The following is a 24,997-nucleotide window of genomic DNA, read 5'->3' as shown; positions in this document are numbered from 1 at the left end:
GATGGAGTCTCGGTCTGTCACCCAGATTGGAGTGCAATGGCACAGTCTCAGCTCACTGCAACCTCCGCCTCCCAGGTTCAAGTGATTCTCCTGCCTTAGTCTCCTGAGTAGCTGGGACTACAGGCGCACACCACCACACCTGGCTAATTTTTGTATTTTTAGTAGAGACGGGGTTTCACTATGTTGGCCATGCTGGTCTCGAACTCCTGATCTTGTGATCCACCTGCCCTGGCCTCCCAAAGTGCTGTGATTACAGGCGTGAGCCACCATGCCTGGCGTAAGTCAAAATCTTTAAATATTCAAATGTCCATCAACCCAAATGTCCAATAAGAGATAAAATAGGTATTTTCACAAAAGAGTATACCACAGCAATGATTATTATAAAACTACCCAAAAAATACAGCTATGTATTAGAATAATTATTGAATTAAAACACAAGACATGGAAAACATTATATGGGCATACCATTTCCATAAACTAAAAAAAAACAAAATATTTTTGTCATTTACATGAAAAATCCATATTGAAAAAATAAGGCAAAAGTTGTGGCAGCCACCTACCCATGACAGGGTAAGAAGGGATTAAAAAGCAATATTGGGCTGGGCGCAGTGGCTCACGCCTGTAATGCCAGCACTTTGGGAAGCCGACGTGGGCGTATAACGAGGTCAAGAGATCGAGACCATCCTGGCTAACACGCTGAAACCCCGCCTCTACTAAATATACAAAAAATTAGGTGGGTGTGGTGGTGGGTGCCTGTAGTCCCAGCTACGCAGGAAGCTGAGGCAGGAGAATGGTGTGAACCAGGGAGGCGGAGCTTGCAATGAGCTGAGATAGCGTCACTGCACTCCAGCCTGGGTGACAGAACTAGACTCTTTCTCAAAAAAAAAAAAAAAAAAAGCAATATTGCTGCATACAGAATATACAACTGTATTGGTAACACTTAAGTTTTTTATTTGAGTGGCAGGTTCATGATGTTCGTTTTCTTATATTTCATAACATTCTCACAAATAAACTTTGATTAATTTAACAAAAAAGATTCTAGGGAGAAAACTATAAGGATAAGGTGATCAGGTATTTTATCACCCAAAATGGGATACATTTGTGAGAGGACAATTACACCTGAAAACAGATGTAAACCATGACAATAAGAAACTTGACTAAGAAAGAATTACAATCAGAAAGTTTAAATAAGGCACTTAAGTAAAAACAGGCATGTTATAATAATCATTTTCATCAAAATTTAATAAGTACAAAGACTTTATTAACAAGTGGAAATAGTAAAAGAATGATCAAACCATAATCAAAATGGTAGATTAAAATGATCACATTATTTTATAAACAATGTACACAAAAAATAAGAATAAGGATAATTTAAGGAACTTAAGACATTACATAGATAGCCAATATTATCACCTACAAAAAATATAAGATGCTCTTTTAAAGACTTTACAAATGATTTTTAATACATGGCATACTAAATGACACTTCCCACAAATAAAGCTATCCCTCAGTTATGGTTGTTTTGCTAGCTAATCTTCACTGATCAAGACGTAACATGTGTAGAGCTAGTATTCTGGTCTTCTTTTCTATGTAATAAGACATTTTTTAAAATAGCATTTATTGCATATTTTAATACAAGCATATATACAGTAAGAGGAATCATGAACTATAACCTTTCTCTCCAGATAACCCCATTGACATTTTCTACATTAAAAAAATTCAAATATTAACTGAGAAAATTCAAAAAAAAAAAAACAGAACATATAAAGAAGTTCTCATTTACTTTCATTAATTATCCTGAATTTTCATATAATTTTTTTCCTCAAACTTACATATATACATGGTTTTGTCTTTGAGATGGAATCTCAGTCTGTCGCCCAGGCTGGAGTGCAGTGGTACGATCTCAGCTCACTGCAACCTCCATCTCCTGGGTTCAAGCGATTTTTCCGCCTGAGCCTCCCAAGTAGCTGGGACTACAGGCGCGTGCCACCACAAAGGGCTAATTTCTGTATGTTTAGTAGAGACGGGGTTTCACCACGTTGGCCAGGCAGGTCTCAAGCTCCTGATCTTGTTATCTGCCCACCTTGGCCTCCCAAAGCGCTGGAATTACAGGCTTGAGTCATCGCGTTTTTCACAATTCATACATACACACACACACACACCATACAAGCTGCTTAGCACTGTTCTCTTTTCATTTAATATTAACAGCTCAGAAATTTAAAAAAAGAATGATTACTGTAATACACTAGCAAATAAATGTTATTAAACTCTTTGCTTTTGCAACAATACTAACAACAACAAAAAGGAACTCATACTGGTTATATTGGAGGTTTTAGGGTACCAACTCACTAGAAAACTTAAAAAGTCAAAATCTCTCCTGTTTTCCTTATAAAAAGGGTACTTACGTATGACCAAAGAGTTGATGAATAAAATTCTTAAGAATTCTAATATACGCAGAAAAAAAGAATAGTACCACTTTCACAATACCTAATAAAAGTATGCAATCATTAGCTACTAAAAACTATCAGGTAAAAGGATGATGCACTCTGTAATAGATGCATCAAGTTGACACCTGAACCTACTGATAAATGTTAACACCATGAAGAGGTAACAAGACGTTCTGATCCTCTTAGTGAGATACAACAGCAATTACATAGAGTACATCTGCAAAACACTCTTGATAAAAATTAAACGAGAGTCTGATAAACCCCCCGTATTTCAGGTAAACTTATTTACATGAGGAATACATGAAATGACAACATGGAGGTATAATCAGCAGAATCCAGAAAGTGGAAATTGTACAGATGACTCAGTTTATCTAACAACAACAAAAGAGAAAAGGTAAGAAAAATAAAATAATGAAAAAAAGTATTTTGAATACTGGAGATTAGATGACATTAGTAAATTATTTTAAACTTTATAACAGTACCAATGTCACATTTAAAAGAGAAATTATATCTGCTAGAGACACATTCTGTTATAGCTGCAGATGAAATGAAATGATATGAGATTTGCATAAATACTATCCAACAGAAAAAAAAGAGTGTATTATATACCATTCCCCCTACTTTTGTGTAGCTTAAAACCTTTAAGTTTACAATAAAAAGAGAACTCTAAAAGTAAAAAAAAAAAACTGCCAAACAAGAAAATAAAGGAGTTCAGGATCAACTTAAAGTGAACCCCTCCACTGCCCTCAACAAAAAAGAAAACAAATAAAAAGGTTGGTTCTGGCCGGGCGCGGTGGCTCAAGCCTGTAATCCCAGCACTTTGGGAGGCCGAGACGGGCGGATCACGAGGTCAGGAGATCGAGACCATCCTGGCTAACACTGTGAAACCCCGTCTCTACTAAAAAATACAAAAAACTAGCCGGGCGAGGTGGCGGGCACCTGTAGTCCCAGCTACTCGGGAGGCTGAGGCAGGAGAATGGCGTAAACCCGGGAGGCAGAGGTTGCAGTGAGCTGAGATCTGGCCACTGCACTCCAGCCCAGGCGACAGAGCAAGACTCCGTCTCAAAAAAAAAAAAAAAAAGGTTGGTTCTTTGAAAAGACCAGTAAAATAAATTCTATGACAAGACAAAATGAGAAACAGAAGAAAACATAGGTGCTTGATATTAGTAACAAAAGAGAGAATTCAAAAATGCTACATAATTCTGAGAAATTTGAAGCTCTCAATAAAACAGTTTTCAAGGTACGTACTCAATAAACCAATACTTTTAGAAAAACTGAAATATTAGTCCAAGTATCCCTGTTCCCTCATCCCCTACATATAAGCTGTTTAAAATCCTTTTAACATATTTTCTGCATGAAGCATGTCTCTTAGAGAAAATACCATAAGAAGAAAGTGGAAAATTCTTCAAAGAAATGTTATAGTTCTCTGCCTTTCAGCTAAAAAAAATTGCCATTTTATTTTGATAATGCAACTATAATGTTCTCCCAATTAACTACTAAATTTAAGGCAAGTATAAATAAGACCCAAAAAGTCTTCACAGAACTTAGCCAAATGATCTTAAAATAAATGCAGTGAAGAAAACACCAAGACAATTTTGAAAACCAAAGTTTTGACACTCGCTGTACAAGATTCCAAAACTTAATGCTGATGCCATAGTAATTAAGACACTGTTGTATTGCTACTACACATAGCACAGAAACAGTTCTGTGAATATATGGAAACCTGAAGGGCTGATAAAGCAGATCACTGGATAAAAGCTGAACTATTCAATCAAGTAGGTACTAAACTTGCTATCCATATAGAAAAAATAATTAAATCTGTACCATATGCTACACAAAGAATACATTCCAGGTAGATTAAGGCCCTAAATGTGAAAATCAAAATTTTAAAACTTTCAAAATAAAATACACAAGCCTGTATGTAAGGACTTAGGTTAAATATTTTTTAAAAGAAAAACATAAATGTTACATTAAAATTTACAACTTCTATTCATCAGTGTAAAAAAAAACAGGTCAGAGAGAGGAAGGAGTTATCTGTAGGACATATAACTAACAAAACAGGCCAGGCACAGTGACTCACGCCTGTAATCCCAGCATTTTGGGAGGCCAATGTGGGAGAACTGCTTGAACCCAGGAGTTCGCAACCAACCTGGGTAATACAGTGAGACTCCATCTCTACAAAAAAATTGAAAAATTAGCTGGGCATAGGGGTGTATTCCTGTAGTTCCAGCTACTCAGGAAACAAAGGTGGGAGGATTGCTAGAGCCTGGGATATCAAGATTGCACTGACTGTGACTGTGCCACTGTACTCTAGCCTGGGTGACACAATGAGACCCCTTCTCTCAAACAAAAACAAAACAAAAAAACTAACAAAACAATTAAGTGTGCATAGTATATAAAAACTCCTAGGAATCCAATTTTTTTGGGGAGGTGGGGGACACAGTCTCGCTCTGTCGTCCAGGTTGGAGTGCAATGGATTGCGGCTCACTGCAACTTCCACCTCCTGGGTTCAAGTAATTCTCTTGCCTCAGGCTCCCAAATAATTGGGATTACAGATACTCACCACCACACCCAGCTAATTTTTTGCATTTTTAGTAGAGACGGGGTTTTGCCATGTTGGCTAGGCTGGTCTAGAACTCCTGACCTCAAATGATCCACCTGCCTCGGCCTCCCAAAGTGTTGGGATTATAGGCATGAGCCACCACGCCAAGCAGGAATCAATTTTAAAAAAAGATAAAACTACAATCAAAGAGAAAATGAACAAACTATAAACAGGCATTTAACAGAGAAGAAACATCAATGGCCAATAAACTAATAAAATATATCATTAAAATAAAGCATTAACAGGGAAGGCAAATTAAAACCACAAGATATCCTTCCCATGTACATTTGATCAGCAAAATTAAAAAGTCCAACAACGCCAATTTTCAGAGAATGTATAGAAGCAAGAATCTACATCCAGCACTAACAGTATAATTAGTATAATCACCTATGAAAGCAATATGCTAATATTCAATCGACTTGAAAACAGACACAATCTATGAGAACCTCTAATATTAACATGTTAGAATATGCATATGAATGCTTACAGCAGCAGTTTGTAATGGAAAAAAATTTAAAATATTTGACAAATCAATCTCGACAAATATTAACTCATTTGTCAACAAGATGATATATTCATATAACATATACTATACGGAAATGAAAATTAGAGATACGTATATAAACTTAAAAAACAAAAATAACACTGAACAAAAAGAGCAAATTACAGAATACATACAGCATGATAGTACATCTATAGTTTAAACATGCAAAACAAAACCATATATTACTTAAGATAAAAACACATAAACGTAGTAAATGAGAAATTGATGCGAATGATAAACATCAAATTCAGTATAGTAATCACCTGGAGGGGAGAAGTATTGGGTCAACTATATGCAGGGTATTATGAACTGAATGCTTATGTTTCCCCGAAAATCACATGCTGAAGCCCTAACCCCAAATGTGATGCAATTTAGAAATAGGGCCTTTAGGAGTTAACTGGAGGATTTCATGAGATCACGAGAGTAGGGCCTTCTTATTAATTAATGCCTTTATGAGAAGAAACACCAGAGAGCTTGTGGCACCCACTCCCCCAAAGTGTGCTGACAAAGAAAAGGTCATGTGAGGCACACAAAGTAAAATGATGGCCTCGCTTCAAGAGAAGTGGCCTCAGAAGGAAAGTTGCCTTGCTGGTACCTTGATCTTGGACTTCCCAGTTTCCAGAACTGTGAGAAAATAAATTTCTGTTTTCTAAGTCACTCAGTCTATGGTATTTTGTTATGGACGCCTGAGTGATGACACAGGGGGCTTCAAATGAACTTCTGTGTACCACAATGGAATGCCATGTAGCCTTAAAAACGGAGGAAATCTTGTCACATGCTACAACACAGATGGACCTTGAGAACATTGTTAAGTGAATGTAAACTAGTCACAAAAGGACAAACACAACCTGAGCATTCCTAATCTGAAAATCTAGAATCCAAAACGCTCCACCAAGCACTTTCTTTGAGCATCACGTGTAAGTGCTCAAAAAGTTTCAGGTGTGGCGGCTCACGCCTAAGGCTGAGGCAGGCGGACCACGAGGTCAGGAGATAGAGACCATCCTGGCTATGGTGAAACCCCGAGATTGCGCCACTGTACTCTAGCCTGGGCGACACAGCAAGACTCCGTCTCAAAAAATACAATGCAATACAGTACAGTACAGTACAGTACAGTACAATGTTTCACATTTTGTAGCATTCAGACTTTGGATTTTCAGATTAGGGATGCTTAACCTATATTGTATAATTCCACTTATGTGAGGTATTTAAAGTAGTCAAATTCATAGACACAGGAAATAGAATGCTGGTTACCAGGGCAAGGACAAAAGGGGGAGTTTTAAAATCAGTATAGAGTTTCAGTTCTCCAAAATGAAAAAAGTTCTGGAGATGGGTTTCACAATGTAGTATTATTAAGTACATACAAGAATAACTGAACAATTTAAGTGTACACTTAAAAATAGGACAGTAAATTTTATGTGGTTTTTTTGCAATTAAAAAGATTTATATCAAGTTATGCAAAATTTTTTAAAGAAACAAGAAAATGTCAGTGTTTAATCAATTAAGCAATATTAATAACTATGAATATTAATAACTTTATCATAAAATACTTAAAATGTGGAATACAGGCCGGGCGCGGTGGCTCAAGCCTGTAATCCCAGCACTTTGGGAGGCCGAGACGGGCGGATCACGAGGTCAGGAGATCGAGACCATCCTGGCTAACACGGTGAAACCCCGTCTCTACTAAAAATACAAAAACTAGCCGGGCGAGGTGGCGGGCGCCTGTAGTCCCAGCTACTCGGGAGGCTGAGGCAGGAGAATGGCGTAAACCCAGGAGGCGGAGCTTGCAGTGAGCTGAGATCCGGCCACTGCGCTCCAGTCCGGGCGACAGAGCGAGACTCCGCCTCAAAAAAAAAAAAAAAAAAATGTGGAATACAGACAAAATATATAAAGAATCGTAAAACACTAATCCCATCAACCTGAAGAGAACTACTCCCAGCTACTCTGGAGGCTGAGGCAGGAGAAAGGTGTGAACCCGGAAGGCGGAGCTTGCAGTGAGCCAAGACTGCACCACTGCACTCCAGCCTGGGTGACAGAGCAAGACTCCATCTCAAAACAAACACACACAAAAAAACCACCTCATTAATTCAATCAAACCAAAGCCTAGCAAGAGTTTACATACATATCATTCCTTTTTACAATAGTTGAACTATTAAGACAAAAAACTGGAAATGCGTGTAGCAGATGTTTGCTACAATTTGAATAAACGAGGGAAGAGTTTGCTTAAAACAAATAGCAAACACTATGTCTTACCTGAAACCCTGCTAATAGCTTGCCTAGACAACTATCTGTATCAAACAGCAATCTTTTTGAGAAGTTAAGGAAAGTGGAACTATGTTTACTGGAGTTCAATACTTACAAAACCTAACTCTTCCTCAAAGTTCAACACAGATAAAGATTAGAAGTCTTAAAATGGCCTATAAATATTTAATCAACAGCATGGCTTGAAAGCAAGCTAGTAAAAAAAAGAAACGCTACTACAACAGTAGTTATGAAAACATATATAACAATACTCACAAAGAATCAAGTTTATTTAAACATAAATACAGATAGGAGAAAGCAGGTCCAATTTTCAAAGGTCCTCACTGCAAATCCTTTGCACTCAAAGCTCTCCGTGTTACTGTCAAAAACTACTCTTTAAATTGTTTTCTGCTACTCTAACCCAACCTACATTCCAAAAAACTACTTACTTCCTCAACATGTCCCAATTTTCCTCATCATTACTTGTTTTTGTACCTTCAAAAGTGAACAAAAACAATGCCACTCTTTCCTGTAACCAGACAAGAAAATTCTACCTTTAAAGGTTCTAAGGAACCCTTCACAGAACCTTTCCACTCTATTAACATATAGGCTAATTTTGTGTCTTATTCTTTTTTTTTTTTTTTTGCCTTCTTTTGGATTATACATCTTTAATTTCAGTCAACCCCACTCCCCAATTCTTTGGGTTCTATCTCTATTGTGTTCACCCTTAGGATTTCAAAACGCAAGCTTATCTGATTCACTCTGGCACTGTCCAAAAGAAAAGTAGTATGAACCACAAATATAATCTCATAAATTTCTATTAGCCACATTTTTAAAAGTACAAAGAAAAAGGTGGCCAGATTCAGTCCTGTAATCCCAGTATTTGCAAGGCTAAAGCGGGAGGATCACTTGAGCCCAGGAGTTTCAGACCAGCCTAGGTAATATAGTGAGACCCTGTCTCTACAAAAAAACTCAATAATTAGCCAGGTGTGGTGGCACACAACCGTAGACCCAGCTACTTGGGAGGCTGAGGTGGGAGGGTCACTGGAGCACAGGAGGTTGAGGCTGCCATGATCATGCCATGGCACTCCAGCCTGGGGGACAGAGCAAGACCCTATCTTAAAAAAAGGAAAGAGAGGGAAAGAGAGAGAGACAGAGAGAGACAGAGAGGAGAGAGAGAGAGAGGGAGAGAGAGAGAGAGGGAGAGAGAGGGGAGAGAGAGAGGGAGGGAGAGAGGGAGAGAGGGAAAGGAGAGAGAGGGGGGAGAGAGAGAGAAAGAAGAAAGAGAAAAAGAAAGAGAAAAGAAAGAAAAGAAAGAAAGAAAGAGGAAAAGGCAATGCATAATATATTTCACTTAACCCAAAATACGAAAATATTATCAGTTCTACACGTAACCAATATGAAAATTTGGGATATTTTACATTCTTCTTTCAGACTAAGGCTCAGAAATCTGTATTTTTCAACTACGGTAGAAAATCAACTTACACGGCCGGGCGCGGTGGCTCAAGCCTGTAATCCCAGCACTTTGGGAGGCTGAGACGGGTGGATCACGAGGTCAGGAGATCGAGACCATCCTGGCCTACACGGTGAAACCCCGTCTCTACTAAAAATACAAAAAACTAGCCGGGAGAGATGGCGGGCGTCTGTAGTCCCAGCAACTCGGGAGGCTGAGGCAGGAGAATGGCGTAAACCCGGGAGGCGGAGCTTGCAGTGAGCCGAGATTGCGCCACTGCACTCCAGCCTGGGCGGCAGAGCGAGACTCCGTCTCAAAAAAAAAAAAAAAAAAAAAAAGAAAATCAACTTACACTACATTCGTCAAGTGCTCAGTAACAAATGACTAGTAGCTACTGTAACTGACAACAGAGCTCCAATCAATAGTACATCATCAGAACTTAAACTCCAGTGTCTCTACCACTCTCTTACATATTGTTATGATTCAGTATTTTTAATTCTATTTTTAAACCTCTTATCAATCACTGCTATTACATTCTTATATGGTCAATAATTAGATTTACTCACAGGCCTACCAATTTCTTGATTAGCCTCATTTCTACTTCAGACTTTCTTTCTGGTGTCATTGGCTTTCTTCCTAAAGTACAAACTCCAGAAATTCCTTCAGTGGATCTGTTCATAAATTTCCTAAATTGCTTTTTGGAGGCAGAATGAAGTATTTCAAAAAGAGTCTTTATTTTGTTCTTCTCCTTATATGATAATTTAGTTGACTATAAAATAATAAGTGGACAGTTATTTTCCCTCAACACACTGAAAATATTATTCCACTATCTTCCGGATGTCCATGCTGATGAAGCATATTGGGGCTTTCTAATTCTTATTCTTTAGGGAATCTGATTTTCTCTGGCTGCTTTAAAGATCTCCATATCTTTGGTCCTCTGCTCTTTCACTGTTACGTGTCCAGGTTTTCTTGTGTCTCCTAAATCTAAGAATTCATATAGCTCACCAATTCTAAAAAATTATCAGCCTTTAGCATTTCAAATTTTGCCTTTCTGCAATCTTTAATTTCTTTCTGGAACTCTAATTAGATGTTTGTTAGAACTTCTCTTCCTTTCCAACGTACTTTTAACCCTTCTGCTATTTTCATCTCTTTGTTTCTCTGTGCTAAATTCTAAGTCATTTTTATTTTTGTGTTCACTAATAAAGATATTTAGTGCTGTCTGCAGCTATTTTTAACCTGAACTCCAGGATCTCTTAGAAATTAATTTACTGTATTTGATTTCCATAAGTGTTCCTTCCAAATGTAGATTTACAGATTAAAGAACTACAATAACAACCATTCTCATCATTTACGCGTAACTCTTTTCCTTACCTCATCCAACATTTAAAATAATTGTGGAGGTAGGTACAATTTAAACCATTTAAAAATGTATAAAACTGAAGCTCAGAGGTTAATCTGTTCAATGCTATAGAAGTCAAACCCTCATCTTTTCATTCCAAATCACATGTTCTTAACTTGACAAAACATTCTTGTCCACCATCAATAGTTTCAACTTACATTCAATGTTAACACTGCATAGTATTACTATTATGTGAATTTTAAGTTACATGTCTTTTTAGATATCCTTTAAGAATACTCATTAAGAGACACTTATTGGCCAGGCACAGTGGCTCATGCCTGTAATCTCAGCACTTTAGGAAGTCAAGGTGGGCAGATCACTTAAGGTCAGGAGTTTGAAACCATCCTGGCCAATGTGGTGAAACCCTGTCTCTACTAAAAATACAAAAATTAGCCAGGCGTGGTGGCAGGCGCCTGTAGTCCCAGCACTCAGGAAGCTGAGGCAGGAGAATCGCTTGAACCCGGGAGGCAGAGGAATCGCTGAGATTGGGCCACTGCACTCCAGTCTAGGCAATAGGGCAAGACTCCGTCTCTCAAAAAACAGGAAAAAAAGAGAGACAATTATTGAGCACAGACTACGCCTAGCACAAACAAGGTAAAGTATAAGAAATGTTCCTAGGAAAAACATCACATACATGAAAAGTCAGAAACCATGTCTAATAGAAATAAAAACCTGCCACTTAAAAATATTACCAAAAAAATAGAGACCCTGACCAATTTACTGGAAACATGGAGAACATACTAAATTGCAAAATCAGAATGCAATCAGTAATGTAGACTATAGGCAACTGTGTAAGACCAACAACTAGTTTTCTTCAACAAATGAAATGCAACTTAAAAAAAAAAAAACAGGAATGGAGAACTTGTACATTAAAATATATTTAAGAGGTAATAACGACCTGTTAAATGTGCTGATCTTATTTTATCATGACTCCTTCCCCCTCTAAAAAAACCCTATAAAAATACTATGACTTTTATGAGACAATTAGAAATTTTAATACAAATTTGACATTTTATAATATGAAGTAACTTAATTTGTGTGTGTGTCCTAACAGTCTTTTTTTTTTTGAGAAGGAGTCTCGCTCTGTCGCCCAGGCTGGAGTGCAGTGGTGCGATCTCGGCTCACTGCAAGCTCCGCCTACTGGGTTCACGCCATTCTCCTGCCTCAGCCTCCTGAGTAGCTGGGACTACAGGCGCCTGCCACCGCGCCTGGCTAATTTTTTGTATTTTTTTAGTAGAGACGGGGTTTCGCCGTGGTCTCGATCTCCTGACCTTGTGATCCGCCCGCCTTGGCCTCCCAAAGTGCTGGGATTACAGGCGTGAGCCACCGCGCCCAGCCGTCCTAACAGTCTTTTGATTATATTTTAAAAAGAGAGTCCTTATTTTTAAAGTTATACACTGAAGCCTTTACAGATGAAACAATATGAATATCTGAAATTTATCTCAAAATAACAGAAGTAGAAAAGCAGAGTGTGGATATCATCATTTTAGCTAGGGGTTGCTGATGGTTTTTGGGACTGAATGATAGATACATAATGGTTCATGATACTATTGTGTCTAAAATTCATTACAATAGTTATAAAAAAGAAGTACTACTCAAAAAACTTCTTGTGATAACTTTCCGCGACACCTTATTACTTTTAAAGTGAAAATATCACTTAACCACCTTATCCCCTAATGTAGTATGCCTGGAACTAAATTGAGAAAGCTACTACAGGCCGGGCACGGTGGCTCAAGCCTGTAATCCCAGCACTTTGGGAGGCCGAGATGGGTGGATCACAAGGTCAGGAGATCGAGACCATCCTGGCTAACACGGTGAAACCCCGTCTCTACTAAAAATACAAAAAAAACTAGCCGGGCGAGGCGGCCGGCACCTGTAGTTCCAGCTGCTCGGGAGGCTGAGGCAGGAGAATGGAGTGAACCCGGGAGGCGAAGATTGCAGTGAGCTGAGATCCGGCCACTGCACTCCAGCCTGGGCGACAGAGCGAGACTCCGTCTCAAAAAAAAAAAAAAAAAAAAAGCTACTACAGTTTAGGAATACACATAGACCAAGAGACTAAAATAACTAACAATACAGAGACTCAGGATTCTAATTCATAACACTCCATGAAATATTGAAGCCAATCTTTTTGGAGATCAGTAATAATAAAGGTCTTCATCCTCATTGTCTTTACATTGAGTAGGCTGAGGAGGAAGAGGAAAAGTTGGTCTTTCTGTCTTGGGTGGAAGAGGGAGAAGAAAATTCTGTGTAAGTGGATCCATGCATAAGTGGACCTGTGTAGTTCAAAATCATGTTGTTCAAGGGTCAACTGTACTTCATTTGACCCTCAGGAAAGCCCTTGTCCTTTTTTTTTTTTTTGAGACTGGATATACTCTCGCCCAGGCTGGAGTGTAGTGATACGATCACAGCTCACTGCTGCCTGGGCTCAGCTGATCCTCTTGTCTTAGCCTCCCAAGTAGCTGGGACTACAGGCCCATGTCACCAGATCTATCTAATTTTTTTAAGTTGTTGTAGAGATGGGGTCTTGCTATGAGGACCAAGCTGGTCTCAAACTCCTAGGCTCAAGCGATCTGCCTGCCTCGGCCTCCCTAAATTCTGGGATTATAGGTGTGAGCCACCACTCCAACAAAGCCCTTTCTTGTGAATAGGTTAAAACTTGTTTCAGTTGCCACTTCATTAATTTGTAATTTAAACATTTATCCTGAATTATGTAGTTGGGCCCACTGTAATCACAAGGTTCCTGTAAGTGGGAAAGGGAGGCACAAGAATGTGTCAGTGATATGATGTGAGAGTCTTCTTTGCCATTGCTTCTTTGAAGATGAAGCTAACAGCCGAGATATGACAAGAAAACAAATTCCCCCCTAGATCCTGCAAAAAGGAACACAGCCCTGCTAACACCTTCATTTTAGCCCACATGTGTCAGATTTCTCACCTACAAAACTGTAAGATAATACCTTTGTATTGTTACAATAAATTTGTTATAGCATAAAAAAAAAAAAAGCAGAATAATGAGCTACTTTTATGCGAGAAATTGCAGGTATATAGAGTAATGCCTACTAGATGAAGTACAAATTTCACAACCTGTAACTGAGGCCTTCTATATAACCTATCTGCCATTCTATCTTTTCTCTCATATCCATATACACACTGTTAGCCATAAAGGCCAAATTATTCAACTCACTGATCAATGGCTGTAAAATTATGCCAACCTTTATACACAACTTTAGTTAATGTCATTCTCTCAATGCCTATTGCTCTCCACTCCTTCCCCTATCTCCCAATCTAGCTAGGTCACAGATCACTATTCTGAGCCTACCAACCCAAACCAATCTTTCCTACTGTAGCCACATAGCACTTAATTAAAACCTTGGATCCTTATTTCTCTAACTAGATGAAGTCCTAAAAGACATAGTCTTGCAATTTATCTTTTTATTGATAAATGGCTCATTAGAGTATAAGCATATTAAAGCCTATGACACTAAGAGTTATTAAATATTAAGTGTGTATGCACTATTTAACACGTGTACTATTAATGATGGAGGAACAAACATAACAACTAGGGTCACTGCCCTCAAGGAGACAATACATCAATTTCTAACATAGCACTGTCATTTCGCAGACATTAAAATATCTGTTAACTGAAATTCTAATAAAAATACCCTAGAGAAAGCATTAAGTAGCATTTAAGAAAAGCATTTTAAGAAAAGTCAAAACCTAAAAATCCAAAGTTTTGAATAACACATCTATAATAAACAACCAGTTATACTCAACTATTACCAAAAAAGTTACATTTAGCATTATTTGATTATAATTTTCTATGCAAGCCAATGACAGTGAATTCAATAGTCATATTATAATTTAAATCATGAGTTCAGCAATTTACAACTAGTACTTTCAGAATAGTTGGAAAAAGCTAATATTTTAAGAAATAGATTATTTATTAGTTGTCCAGTTATAGGTCTTGAGATATTAATAGTTAACTTCCTAAAGAATACTGCTACAAATTTCACCACACTTAAAATCTACATCTAAAAAGTTAACATTTTACCGTATTGGGGACCATCCTGTATTATTCCACAGTCATTTCATACAATTCTGCCTTCCCAAGTAATAGGTCCATTACTTCGCAAGGATTTCACATTGGCAAAACAGTTAAGAGTACAGAAATGACACCACTGAAATTACAAATTACGAACAAAATGAAAAGCCATTTTAAAAAAAAGTAACAAATTTCCTATTACAAACTCACAAATATTCTTTTAGTCTCACTGAGCTAACAAAAAAAAGTCTAAAATCAAGAAAAGCCGAATACAGCAAATTTATAAAATAATGGAAAATGAGATTTCATTTGTATCCTAAAGCCATAAAAATGTGGATATTCTAAATGCAAATATATTAACATTAACTGAGGACCTAGTTTGCGGAACTATTAAAATCCTAATAAATGATGAATTGATGGGTGCTGACGAGTTGATGGGTGCAGCACACCAACATGGCACAAGTATACATATGTAACAAACCTGCACATTATGCACATGTACCCTAGAACTGAAAGTATAATAAAAAATAAAAATAAATAAAAAAAAATCCTAATTTTAAAGATGAAGAAGCTGCGGCTAAAAATGTTTACATATCAAATGGATTTTAACAGCAAAATCACTTAATCAAAATATATATATGCCTAAAACTATACAAAGAATATCAAAAAAGCAAAAAAAGAAAACCTCAAAGAAAAAATATCTACAATGCATATGAAATCAATTTTTTTATACAAAGAACTGTGATAAAGATGACCATTAAACTAGGTCCAGTACACAAACAGGCAGTTGACAGAAAATGAAATACAAATAGCCAAATTTGAAAACTTCACCCATTTCAAAATATAAATTACGAAATACATTTTTAGTGTAAAATAATCTAATATTCTAAATTTTGATAAAACCTAGAATTGCCAAGGGTATGGAAAAATAGGCATTCCCATACACACCTGTAAAAAACAAATGAGTGTTCTGGCAGTGTGGTTTCCAGTAACTATTTAAGCATAAATTTCTTTTGACACAGCATTTTTACTTCTATTCTGAATATGTCCACACGTTACAACTAACCACCTACTGGAATCAAACCTAAATGTCCATCAATATAGGAAACTAAATTGTGGTATGTCCAGTAACTACACTGTGGTGCAGTCACACAAGAGTATCCTCCATTGTCATTAACAAAGAATGAGGAAGATCTATAACTGCTGAGACCACATTATGTAATTTAAAAAGACAGTGTCTGTTCATATCCTTTGCCCACTTTTTGATGGGGTTGTTTTTTTCTTGTGAATTTGTTTGAGTTCTTTGTAGATTCTGGATATTAGCCCTTTGTCAGATGGGTAGATTGCAAAAATTTTCTGCCATACCTGTTCACTCTGATGGTAGAGAACGAAGGATATGAACAGACACTTCTCAAAAGAAGACATTTATGCAGCCAACAGACACATGAGAAAATGCTCATCATCACTGGCCATCAGCCATCAGAGAAATGGAAATCAAAACCACAATGAGATACCATCTCACACCAGTTAGAATGGCGATCATTAAACAGGAAACAAAAGGTACTGGAGAGGATGTGGAGAAATAGGAACACTTTTACACTGTTGGTGGGACCGCAAACTGGTTCAACCATTGTGGAAAACAGTCTGGCGATTCCTCAAGGATCTAGAACTAGAAACACCATTTGACCCAGAGATCTCATTACTGGGTATATACCCAAAGGGTTATAAATCATGCTGCTATAAAGACACAGGCACAGGTATGTTTATTGCAGCACCATTCACAATAGCAAAGACTTGGAACCAACCCAAATCTCCATCAATGATAGACTGGATTAAGAAAATGTGGCACATATACACCATGGAATACTATGCAGCCATAAAAAAAGATGAGTTCATGTCCTTTGTAGGGGCATGGATGAAGCTGGAAACCATTCTCAGCAAACTATCACAAGAATAGAAAACCAAACACCGCATGTTCTCACTCATAGGTGGGAACTGAACAATGAGAACACTTGGACACAGGAAGAGCAATATTATAACACCAGGGCCTGTCGTCGGGTGTGCAGAGAGGGGAGGGATCGCATTAGGAGATATACCTAATGTAAATGACGAGTTAATGGGTGTACCATTATATAACATGGCACATGTATACATATGCAACAAACCTGCACGTTGTGCACGTGTACCCTAGAACTTAAAGTATAATAAAAAAATTAAAAAATAATAATAAAAAAAACAGTGGACTTCTACTTCCAGTCAAGATAGAATAACATGACCCAGATTTGCCTTGCCCAAACAACAACAAACAATCAAGCAAATATACAGAACAATGAGTTTTCAAGACACTGGAGATCAGGCAATGATGGACAATAATCCCTGAAAGTTAGAAAACAAATGAGTCCCTGTTTGCCTCAGCTTACTCCCTTGAGTGTCCAGGCCACAGCACAACTATGAGGAAACCAGGCTGAGCCTCAAAGTCTACTTTAATTGTGAGAGAGCCAAGAGCCTGAGAAGACCAAAGTAACTAGAGTTTACGGGTCAAAGTACCAGAGAAAAGAGCTGCAGAGATCTCTCCAAATCTGCAGAGAATCATCAGAGTATTCAGTGAATACTTAATAAGATTTATAATATTTGGACCACAAAACAAGTCTCCATGTTTACAAAGATCCAAGTCTTAGAAAATACATTCTCTGGCCAGAATAAAAAAAAATTATGAATACATAACAGATATACGGAAAACTCCAAATATCTGGAAATTAAATAACATAAATAACATATTTACCAATAACCCATGGGTCAAAAAAAATTTTTTTTAAGTATTTTGAACTGAATAAAAATATACATGTCAAAATTTGAGGAATGCCATGAAAGCGGTACTTAAAAGGGAAACATACAGCACTAAACCCCTACATAAGTAAAAGTATCAAGTTAATGACATCAACTTCAATGTTAACTAAGTAGAAAATGAAGATCAAACTAAACACAATGGAAAACAAAATAAAAACAGCAGATAGAAATAGAAGACAGAAAAACAACAGAGAAAACTCAATGAAACCAAAAGCTGATATTCTGGAGATAAATAAAATCAATAAACTTCAATCCAGACAGACAAGGAAAAAAGATGACATAAATTATCCCTACTGGGAATGAGTGAGCTGACATCACTAAGTATTCAACAGGTATCAAAAGTGTAAAAATGTAGCACAGTGGCTCACGCCTGTAATTCCAGCACTTTGGGAGGCCAGGGCAGGCAGATCACAAGGTCAGGAGTTCGAGACCAGCCTGGCCAACATAGTGAAACCCTGTCTCTACCAAAAATACAAAAAATTAGCCAGGTGCGGTGGCGTGTGCCTGTGATCCCAGCTACTTGGGATGCTGAGGCAGGAGAACCACGTGAATCTGGGATGCGGAGGTTGTAGTGAGCCGAGATTGTGCTACTGCACTCCAGCCTGGGCGACAGAGCAAGACTCCATCTCAAAAAAAAACTATAGTATCATGAACAATTCTACCCAAATACATTCAGCAACTTAAAAGGAAATGGACTAGTCCTATAGAAGATACAAATTACCAAAGTTCACTCAAGAACTAAACAAACTGAATAGCCCTGTATCTATTAAATAAGTTAAATATGTAGTTTAAAACCTCCCAACAAAGAAAACAAACATCTGGCCCCACATGGCTTCACTAGTGAATTGTATCAGTTAAGGAAGAAATTTTAGAGTTTTCACCCAGTATCAGGAGCAAGGTAAAGATATTCTCTCAGCACTTCTATTAAACATTGTACTGGATACCACAGACAAGAAAATGGAGACAAAAAATGGCACCCAGCTAGAAAAGGAAGAAAACTATTTAAAAACAATTGGGTATAAATTGTCTATGTAGAAAATTTAACGGCATAGGCTGGGGGTGGTGGCTCACACCTATAATCTTAGCACTTTGGGAGGCCTAGGCAGGTGGATCACTTGAGGTCAAGAGTTTGAGACCAGCCTGGCCAACATGGTGAAACCCTGCCTCAACTGAAAATACAAAAATTAGCCAGGCATGGTGGTATGTGCCAGTAGTCCCAGCTATTTGGGAGGCTGAGGCAGGAGAATTTCTTGACCCAGGAGGCGGAGGTTGCAGTGAGCCAAGATCCTGTCACTGTACTCCAGCCTAGGTGACTGAGACTCCCTCTCAAGAAAATGTGATGGGATATATAAAAAAAACTATTAGACCTACTAAATGAGTTTAGCAAAGGATCAGAACACAAGAGCAATATGCCATAATCATTTCTATATACTAGCAAACCATTGGAAATTAAGTTTTTAAAATATCATTTACAATAACATCAAAATATATAAAATACTTATGGATAAATCTAATCAAACAATGCACAAAACCTGTGCACTGAAAAAAAAACACTGCTTAAAGAAATTAAAGACCTAATAGAGACATCAACTGTAGTCATAGTTAGAAAGACTCACTTGTTAAGATGACAATTTTCCCCAAATTGCTCTACAGATTCAAGTCAAATCCGGTAAAATCCAAGCAGTTTTTGTAAAAACTGACTCACATGAAAACACAAAAGGACTCAGAAGAGTTAAAAACAACTTTGAAAAAGATCAGAGTTGGAGGGCCAAGACTAAGTAAGTGGTTTCAAGACTCGATATAAAGCTACAATGATTAAGACAGTATGTTTCTAGCATCTAAAGGAAAATGGGTCAATACAAAAGAATAGAGTACAGACATATAATCATACATACAGAGATAACTGATTTTTCATGAAGCTGCAAAGCCAAGTGAATGGAGAAAGGATAGTCTTTTCAACAAATAATGCTGTAAACACTGGATGTCCCCATGCAAAACCAAATACTTCTGACCCACACTTTGTACCATATTCAAAATATTAAGTCAAAATGAAAGAGACCTAAATGTTAAACCAAAGTATAAAACTCCCATTAGAAAAAAAGGTGGCCAAGAGCAGTGGCTCATACCTTTAATTCCAACACTTTGGAAGGCTGAGGCAGAAAGACTGCTTGAGGCCAGGAGTTCAAGACCAGCCTGGGCAAAATAGACAGACATCAGGTCTATAAAAAATTTAAAAATTAGCTGGGCATGGTGCTGTGTGCCTGTAGTCCTAGCTACTTGGGAGGCTGAAGCAGGAGCCCTTGTGTCCAGGAGTTCAAGATTATCCTGAGCTACGATTGCACCACTGCACTTCAGCCTGGGTGACAGAGTCAGGCCCTGTCTCTAAAAAAAATTATTATTACTAACAAACAAAAGGAAAAAATCGTCATGGCTTACAGGTTAGGCAAAAATGGCTCAGGCAAGACCCCAAAACCACAATCCATAAAAGAAAATCTTGGTAAACTGGAGTCCATAAGAATTAATAACAGTTGCTCTTCAAAAGACAATGCTGAGAACGAGAAGACAAGTGGCAGAAAAGATTTGCAGGCCATATATCTGATAAAGGACTTATAACCACAATGAAGACCTCTCAAAACTCAATTAAAAATAAACAACCAAACAAAAAATTGGGCAAAAGATATAAACACACAGTTCACCAAAGGTAAAAGTTGACAAAAAGCACATGAAAAGATGTTCAACATCATAGATATTAGAGGAATGCAAATTAAAACCACAATGAAATATCACTTCATATACACTAGAATGTCTACGATCAAAAAGACAAGATAACAGGCATTAGAAAGGATGTGGAGGGACTGGAAATTTCATACCCTGCAGATGGCAATGCAAGATGGTAGAACTACTTTTAAAAAGTTTGCACTTCCTTAAAAAGTTAAACATATGCCTACCACATGATCCAGACTTTCCAATCATAGCCCTCCCGACCAAGATAAATGAAAGCCTATGGCCATACAAAGACTTGTACAGGTATGTTCACAACTATATTTTTATTAGCTCAAAACAGAAAACAATACAAATGTCCCTCAAGACTTGAATGGATTAACAAATTGCTGTATAGCCATAAAGTGTAATATTGCTAAGCAATAAAAGAGAATGGACTATTGAAACACAACATGGGTGAATCTCAAAATAATTACTCTGAGTGGACTAACCCAGGCCAAAAATGTACATACCATATGATTACATTTACCTAAAATTCTAAAAAGTGTGAACTAATGTACAGTGACAGAAAGCATATCAGCGGTTGCTTGGGGAAAGAAAAGCAGGAGGGAGGGAGTACAAAGGTGCAAGATGATAGTGTGGGGAGTGATTGATGTTCATTATCTTGATTGTGGTGATGGTTTCACAAGAGTATGTATGAGACAAAACATTGTATATTTAATATGGGTAGTTTATTTTATGTCAAATTATATCTCAAGATATGGGCCAGGCACAGCGGCTCACGCCTGTAATCCCAGCACTCTGGGAGGTCAAGGTGGGCAAATCATGGAGTCAAGAGATCAAGACCATCCTGGCCAAAATGGTGAAACCCCATCTCTACTAAAAATACAAAAGTTAGTCTGGTGTGGTGGCGTGCACCTGTAGTCCCAGTTACTCGGGAGGCTGAGGCAGGAGAATCGCTTGAACCCTGGGAGGCGGAGGTTGCAGTGAGCGGAGATCATGCAACTGCTCTCCAGCCTGGTGACAGAGGGGACTCTCATTCAAAAAAAAAAAAGGCAAGATGTGGGCCAGAACAATAGTTTGAATCCAATCAATTATGTAAATAAAGATGTTTATATGTGTGGTAACATATCAATAATTTCAAGTAAAAAGGCACAAAATTTTAACACAATTACCTACACCTAAGAAATTAAAAAAAAAAAAACCTGTGAATCAGTTTGAATTTTTTTAAACATACATCAGTGTCTTTAAAGCAAATTTACAAATGTTTTTAAAGAACACTTAACTACTTGTACACAGGCCTGACAGCAAAGCAAAAATTCTTAACCATTACTCCAGAAAATTAAATTAACTTTAATTATTCAGACTTTTATATTAAACAATGGATTTTTAAAAATGGTTTGCAACTTTTTTTTATCATCTTCTAAAGTATTCTCCTCAAACAACTAACATAAAAAACTGGTGTAACCAATACATTACATCTGAACATCCTACTCCTAGTCTCCTCAGTTTTTTTCTGTCTACTCATTCTGAGCCTTGTCTACAAACTACTCTCCTTTTCTACTAACAGTGGACACTCACACTTGTATCATTTATTATTTTCTAGAATTCACAGAATAAATTTGCTTGGATGGAAACTACAACATCTACCATTTTGCACTCTTTAGCTATTCCTGATTTTAAATCCCATGACTAACTCAACTTGGAAAATACTATCACCAAAAAGAGCTTATTATTTCTCCTTCAGTCTGTACAAAATGAACTAAAGAAACAAGCTTAAAGAATGGACAAATATCTAGTTCACTATAGGTAAGACGACAGAAAATAAGAAAACACAGTAACATTCCCAAAAGTATTTGAAAGAACATAACATCATTACGGATACAATTTTAAGAATTCCAAAAAATGTCTGAACAGTCAGCATCAATGGACTAAGCAGATAGCCTCTCAGGACAGACAGGTTTGCAAATGAAAAATGACAATACAGGCTGGGCACAGTGGCTCACGCCTGCAATCCCAGAACTTTGGGAGGTCGAGGCAGGCAGATCACAGGGTAAGGAGTTCGAGACCAGCCTGACCAACAGGGTGAACTCAATCTCTACTAAAAATACAAATTAGTTGGGCGTGGTGGTGAGCACCTGTAATCCCAGCTACTCAGTAGGCTGAGGCAGGAGAATTGCTTGAACCCAGGAGGCAGAAGTTCCAGTGGGCCAAGATCGCACCACTGCATCTAGCCTGGGCAACAGAGGGAAGCTGCATCTCAAAAAAAAAAAAAAAAAATTACAATACATCGTGACATTAAAAGTTGTAAGTACTCAAGAAAATGTTAAGCATTAGAACTAAAGTTTAAACGATGAGTAGTTTTCTTAGCCAAAAGGAAGGATTCCAAAGGATCTCGACCATAAAGCCTTTCTTTAATAGACAAACCAGCTCTTAACTTCTCATTCAAATTTGAAGCTAATTGCCTCAACAACTTTCTTTTTAAGGATCAGGATAATTCATTTCTAATGTGCCTTCTTATTGACCAAAATATATTCATTTTCATATGACAAAAAGTGAAAAACAAAACAAAAACAAAAAAAAACTTAGATTAACAAAATTACAAGATATAGGTCAAACCACTTACCGTCCATTTAAAATCATTATTTCCCCTCAGAAAATTGGGGTATCATTTTATATTACAAGAAGCCATGTGTGAAAGCATTTTTAATTTCCTGATCATTCATACTTAGATGGCCAGTTCTAGAAAAGCTTATGGTGATTACAAACTGTTAATGTGGTCCAACTTTAGAAATGAAAAGAAACATTTTACACTTGGGTTTTGTTAGCTACAGTATAGTTTTCAAAAGCAAAAGCTAAAATTTTCCAGTAATTATGATAACAGTAGATCCAACGATCCCAGTTTCAAACATAATCTTTTCCTACCTTCACACCAACTGCAACCTCAGTGACGATTCTGCAAAGAAAAAATAAATAGTTTCAACTTCTTATTATTCTTCTAATCACTCTTTGGCTCTAAAACTTTTTAGGATAGTTCATGATTCAAAACTCTTCCAGCCACTCACATACAGATGGGGAAAAAAAAATACCACAGATGGTCAGTGACTTACCTGTACTGTTATCAACCTGGTTTTCTAAAAGTAACTTTCAAACGTGAGGCAAAATTCAGTAAACTTGTGGTATTTTTTGACAACACATTCAATAGCCAAAAAGAACAAAACCCAAAACACTATGCCATTTCCACAATGCCAGTATACTGAGATTAATAATTTAACGCTTAAACTCTTTAGTAGTCTCCATAGGAACCAGGAATCAGGAAACATGAATTCTAGTGCAAGTTTTGACATCAATTTCCGTGTTGATCTGGGGGGAAAACCGAAATTCTCTGGATCTGTTTCATCTGGAAAATAATCTTAAGGTAACATCTAGGACGATTTGAATTCTGTAAGACTGTATTAACTTTTATAAAATCTTCTTTTTAATATCTTTTAAAAAACACCAAACTCTAGGCGCTTAACCAAATTTTTGATTCTTCAAATACTCACTGATTTTAATAAATGTATTTGCTAAATGATATCATGTTTACACTCCCAAAAGAGCTGCATACTGCTATATTTTCGACCTTAAGCGTGCCCCCTTTCTAAAGACGACTTAAAATACTGAGTCTTTTCAGGTGTGAAGCGTGTCAGAGAGACATTGGTCCCTACCATTTCACAGTCTTGCCTCTCACCTCACTCAGCATTCTGTTTTCACTCAGGTTCGCAAAGATGCAGCATAGTTCTGGGTTTTTGTAGTCATTGTTCCAGAAACTGACCAAAGTAGCTAAAGAGATAGCCCTGCGTTGACTATCTGCTCTTGTTTCTGCCATTGCTGTTGGCCTTTGCCCATGTGACTGATGTCGGCCTCAAACACTTCGCTTTTTAGATGATTTAATTTCTGGGCCCTTTTGCCAAGCCTTGAATGTCTTCAGTCCCCACAAAAAGGCATTTTTCCTCCCTCCCGCCCCCACTCCCAGACTCAAATGAAAACAAAGGAGTATGACATCTGCCCTCCCCCTTCCTCCCGCCGCCGCACGCCCTCCCCCCTTCCCCAGCGGCTCCCACTAGGCTTTCCCCGGAGCTCCCGCCACCGGCATCTCTCGGCGGGCCGGGTGAGGCCGGAGAGGTTGCGGATGGCTGGGGTCCACAAGGGGTGGCTCTCTCCTCTTCCCCTAGAGGCTCCCCCACTCCAAAGGCCTGTCTTTGCCCATCCCACTCGCTCTTACAGGCACTGCTAACCCAAGGGTCGGGTCCCAGGGTACGGATCGAAATGGCTCCTAGAGGGGGCAGGGACGGACCGGCGAGACATTATGGGGTTCCCACCCCATCCCCCGCCGCCAAGCCGGTGCTCGCTCCCACTCCGGGATCCTCACCCCCGCCATCGCCCCAGTGCCTCCCCAGCCTCCAAGCCCGCTTTCTTCTTATTTTCTCGACCAAAGCCCGCCGGGGGAAGCAAAGGGAGGGGTGTGTGCGATGGGGCGGGGGTTGGGTAACGGCAGCCCAGCCCTGGGAGGGGCCGCGGGAGGGTTTCTCCCCGGCCCGGGACAGGGCCGAAGGACGGTCCAACTCCTCTCTCACACACACCTTCTTGCCGGCCCGATTACATACCCGTCCATTGCCGAACCGGACAAAGCTTCGCTCACAAGAACCGAGCCACGCAGCCAGCGAG

At 38.2% G+C, this 24,997-nt stretch overlaps 1 protein-coding gene across 8 annotated transcripts in view; it reads right to left on the bottom strand.

The window, feature by feature from the left end:
• The window catches only part of PTBP2 (polypyrimidine tract binding protein 2), a 92,377-nt gene extending 67,380 nt beyond the window's left edge, over positions 1-24,997 (bottom strand). For 6 of the 8 annotated variants that reach the window (XM_011959400.1, XM_011959396.1, XM_011959397.1 and 3 more), the window contains exons 1-2: positions 24,937-24,997; positions 23,216-23,246 (exon numbers count right to left, since the gene is read on the bottom strand). Coding sequence is in view for 6 of the 8 variants with exons in the window: in XM_011959396.1 (XP_011814786.1) it covers positions 23,216-23,246; positions 24,937-24,944 (39 nt within the window). In the remaining 2 variants the exon portion in view is untranslated. Of the gene's footprint in view, positions 1-23,215; positions 23,247-24,912 lie in introns of all 8 variants that reach the window. The other 2 variants (XM_011959394.1, XM_011959395.1) reach the window with 1 other exon arrangement.

The sequence above is a fragment of the Colobus angolensis genome, unplaced genomic scaffold, assembly GCF_000951035.1.
Source record: "Colobus angolensis palliatus isolate OR3802 unplaced genomic scaffold, Cang.pa_1.0 Scaffold491, whole genome shotgun sequence".
In the NCBI taxonomy this organism is placed as follows: Eukaryota; Metazoa; Chordata; class Mammalia; order Primates; family Cercopithecidae; genus Colobus; species Colobus angolensis.
This window is presented reverse-complemented; position numbering and strand designations above follow the sequence as displayed.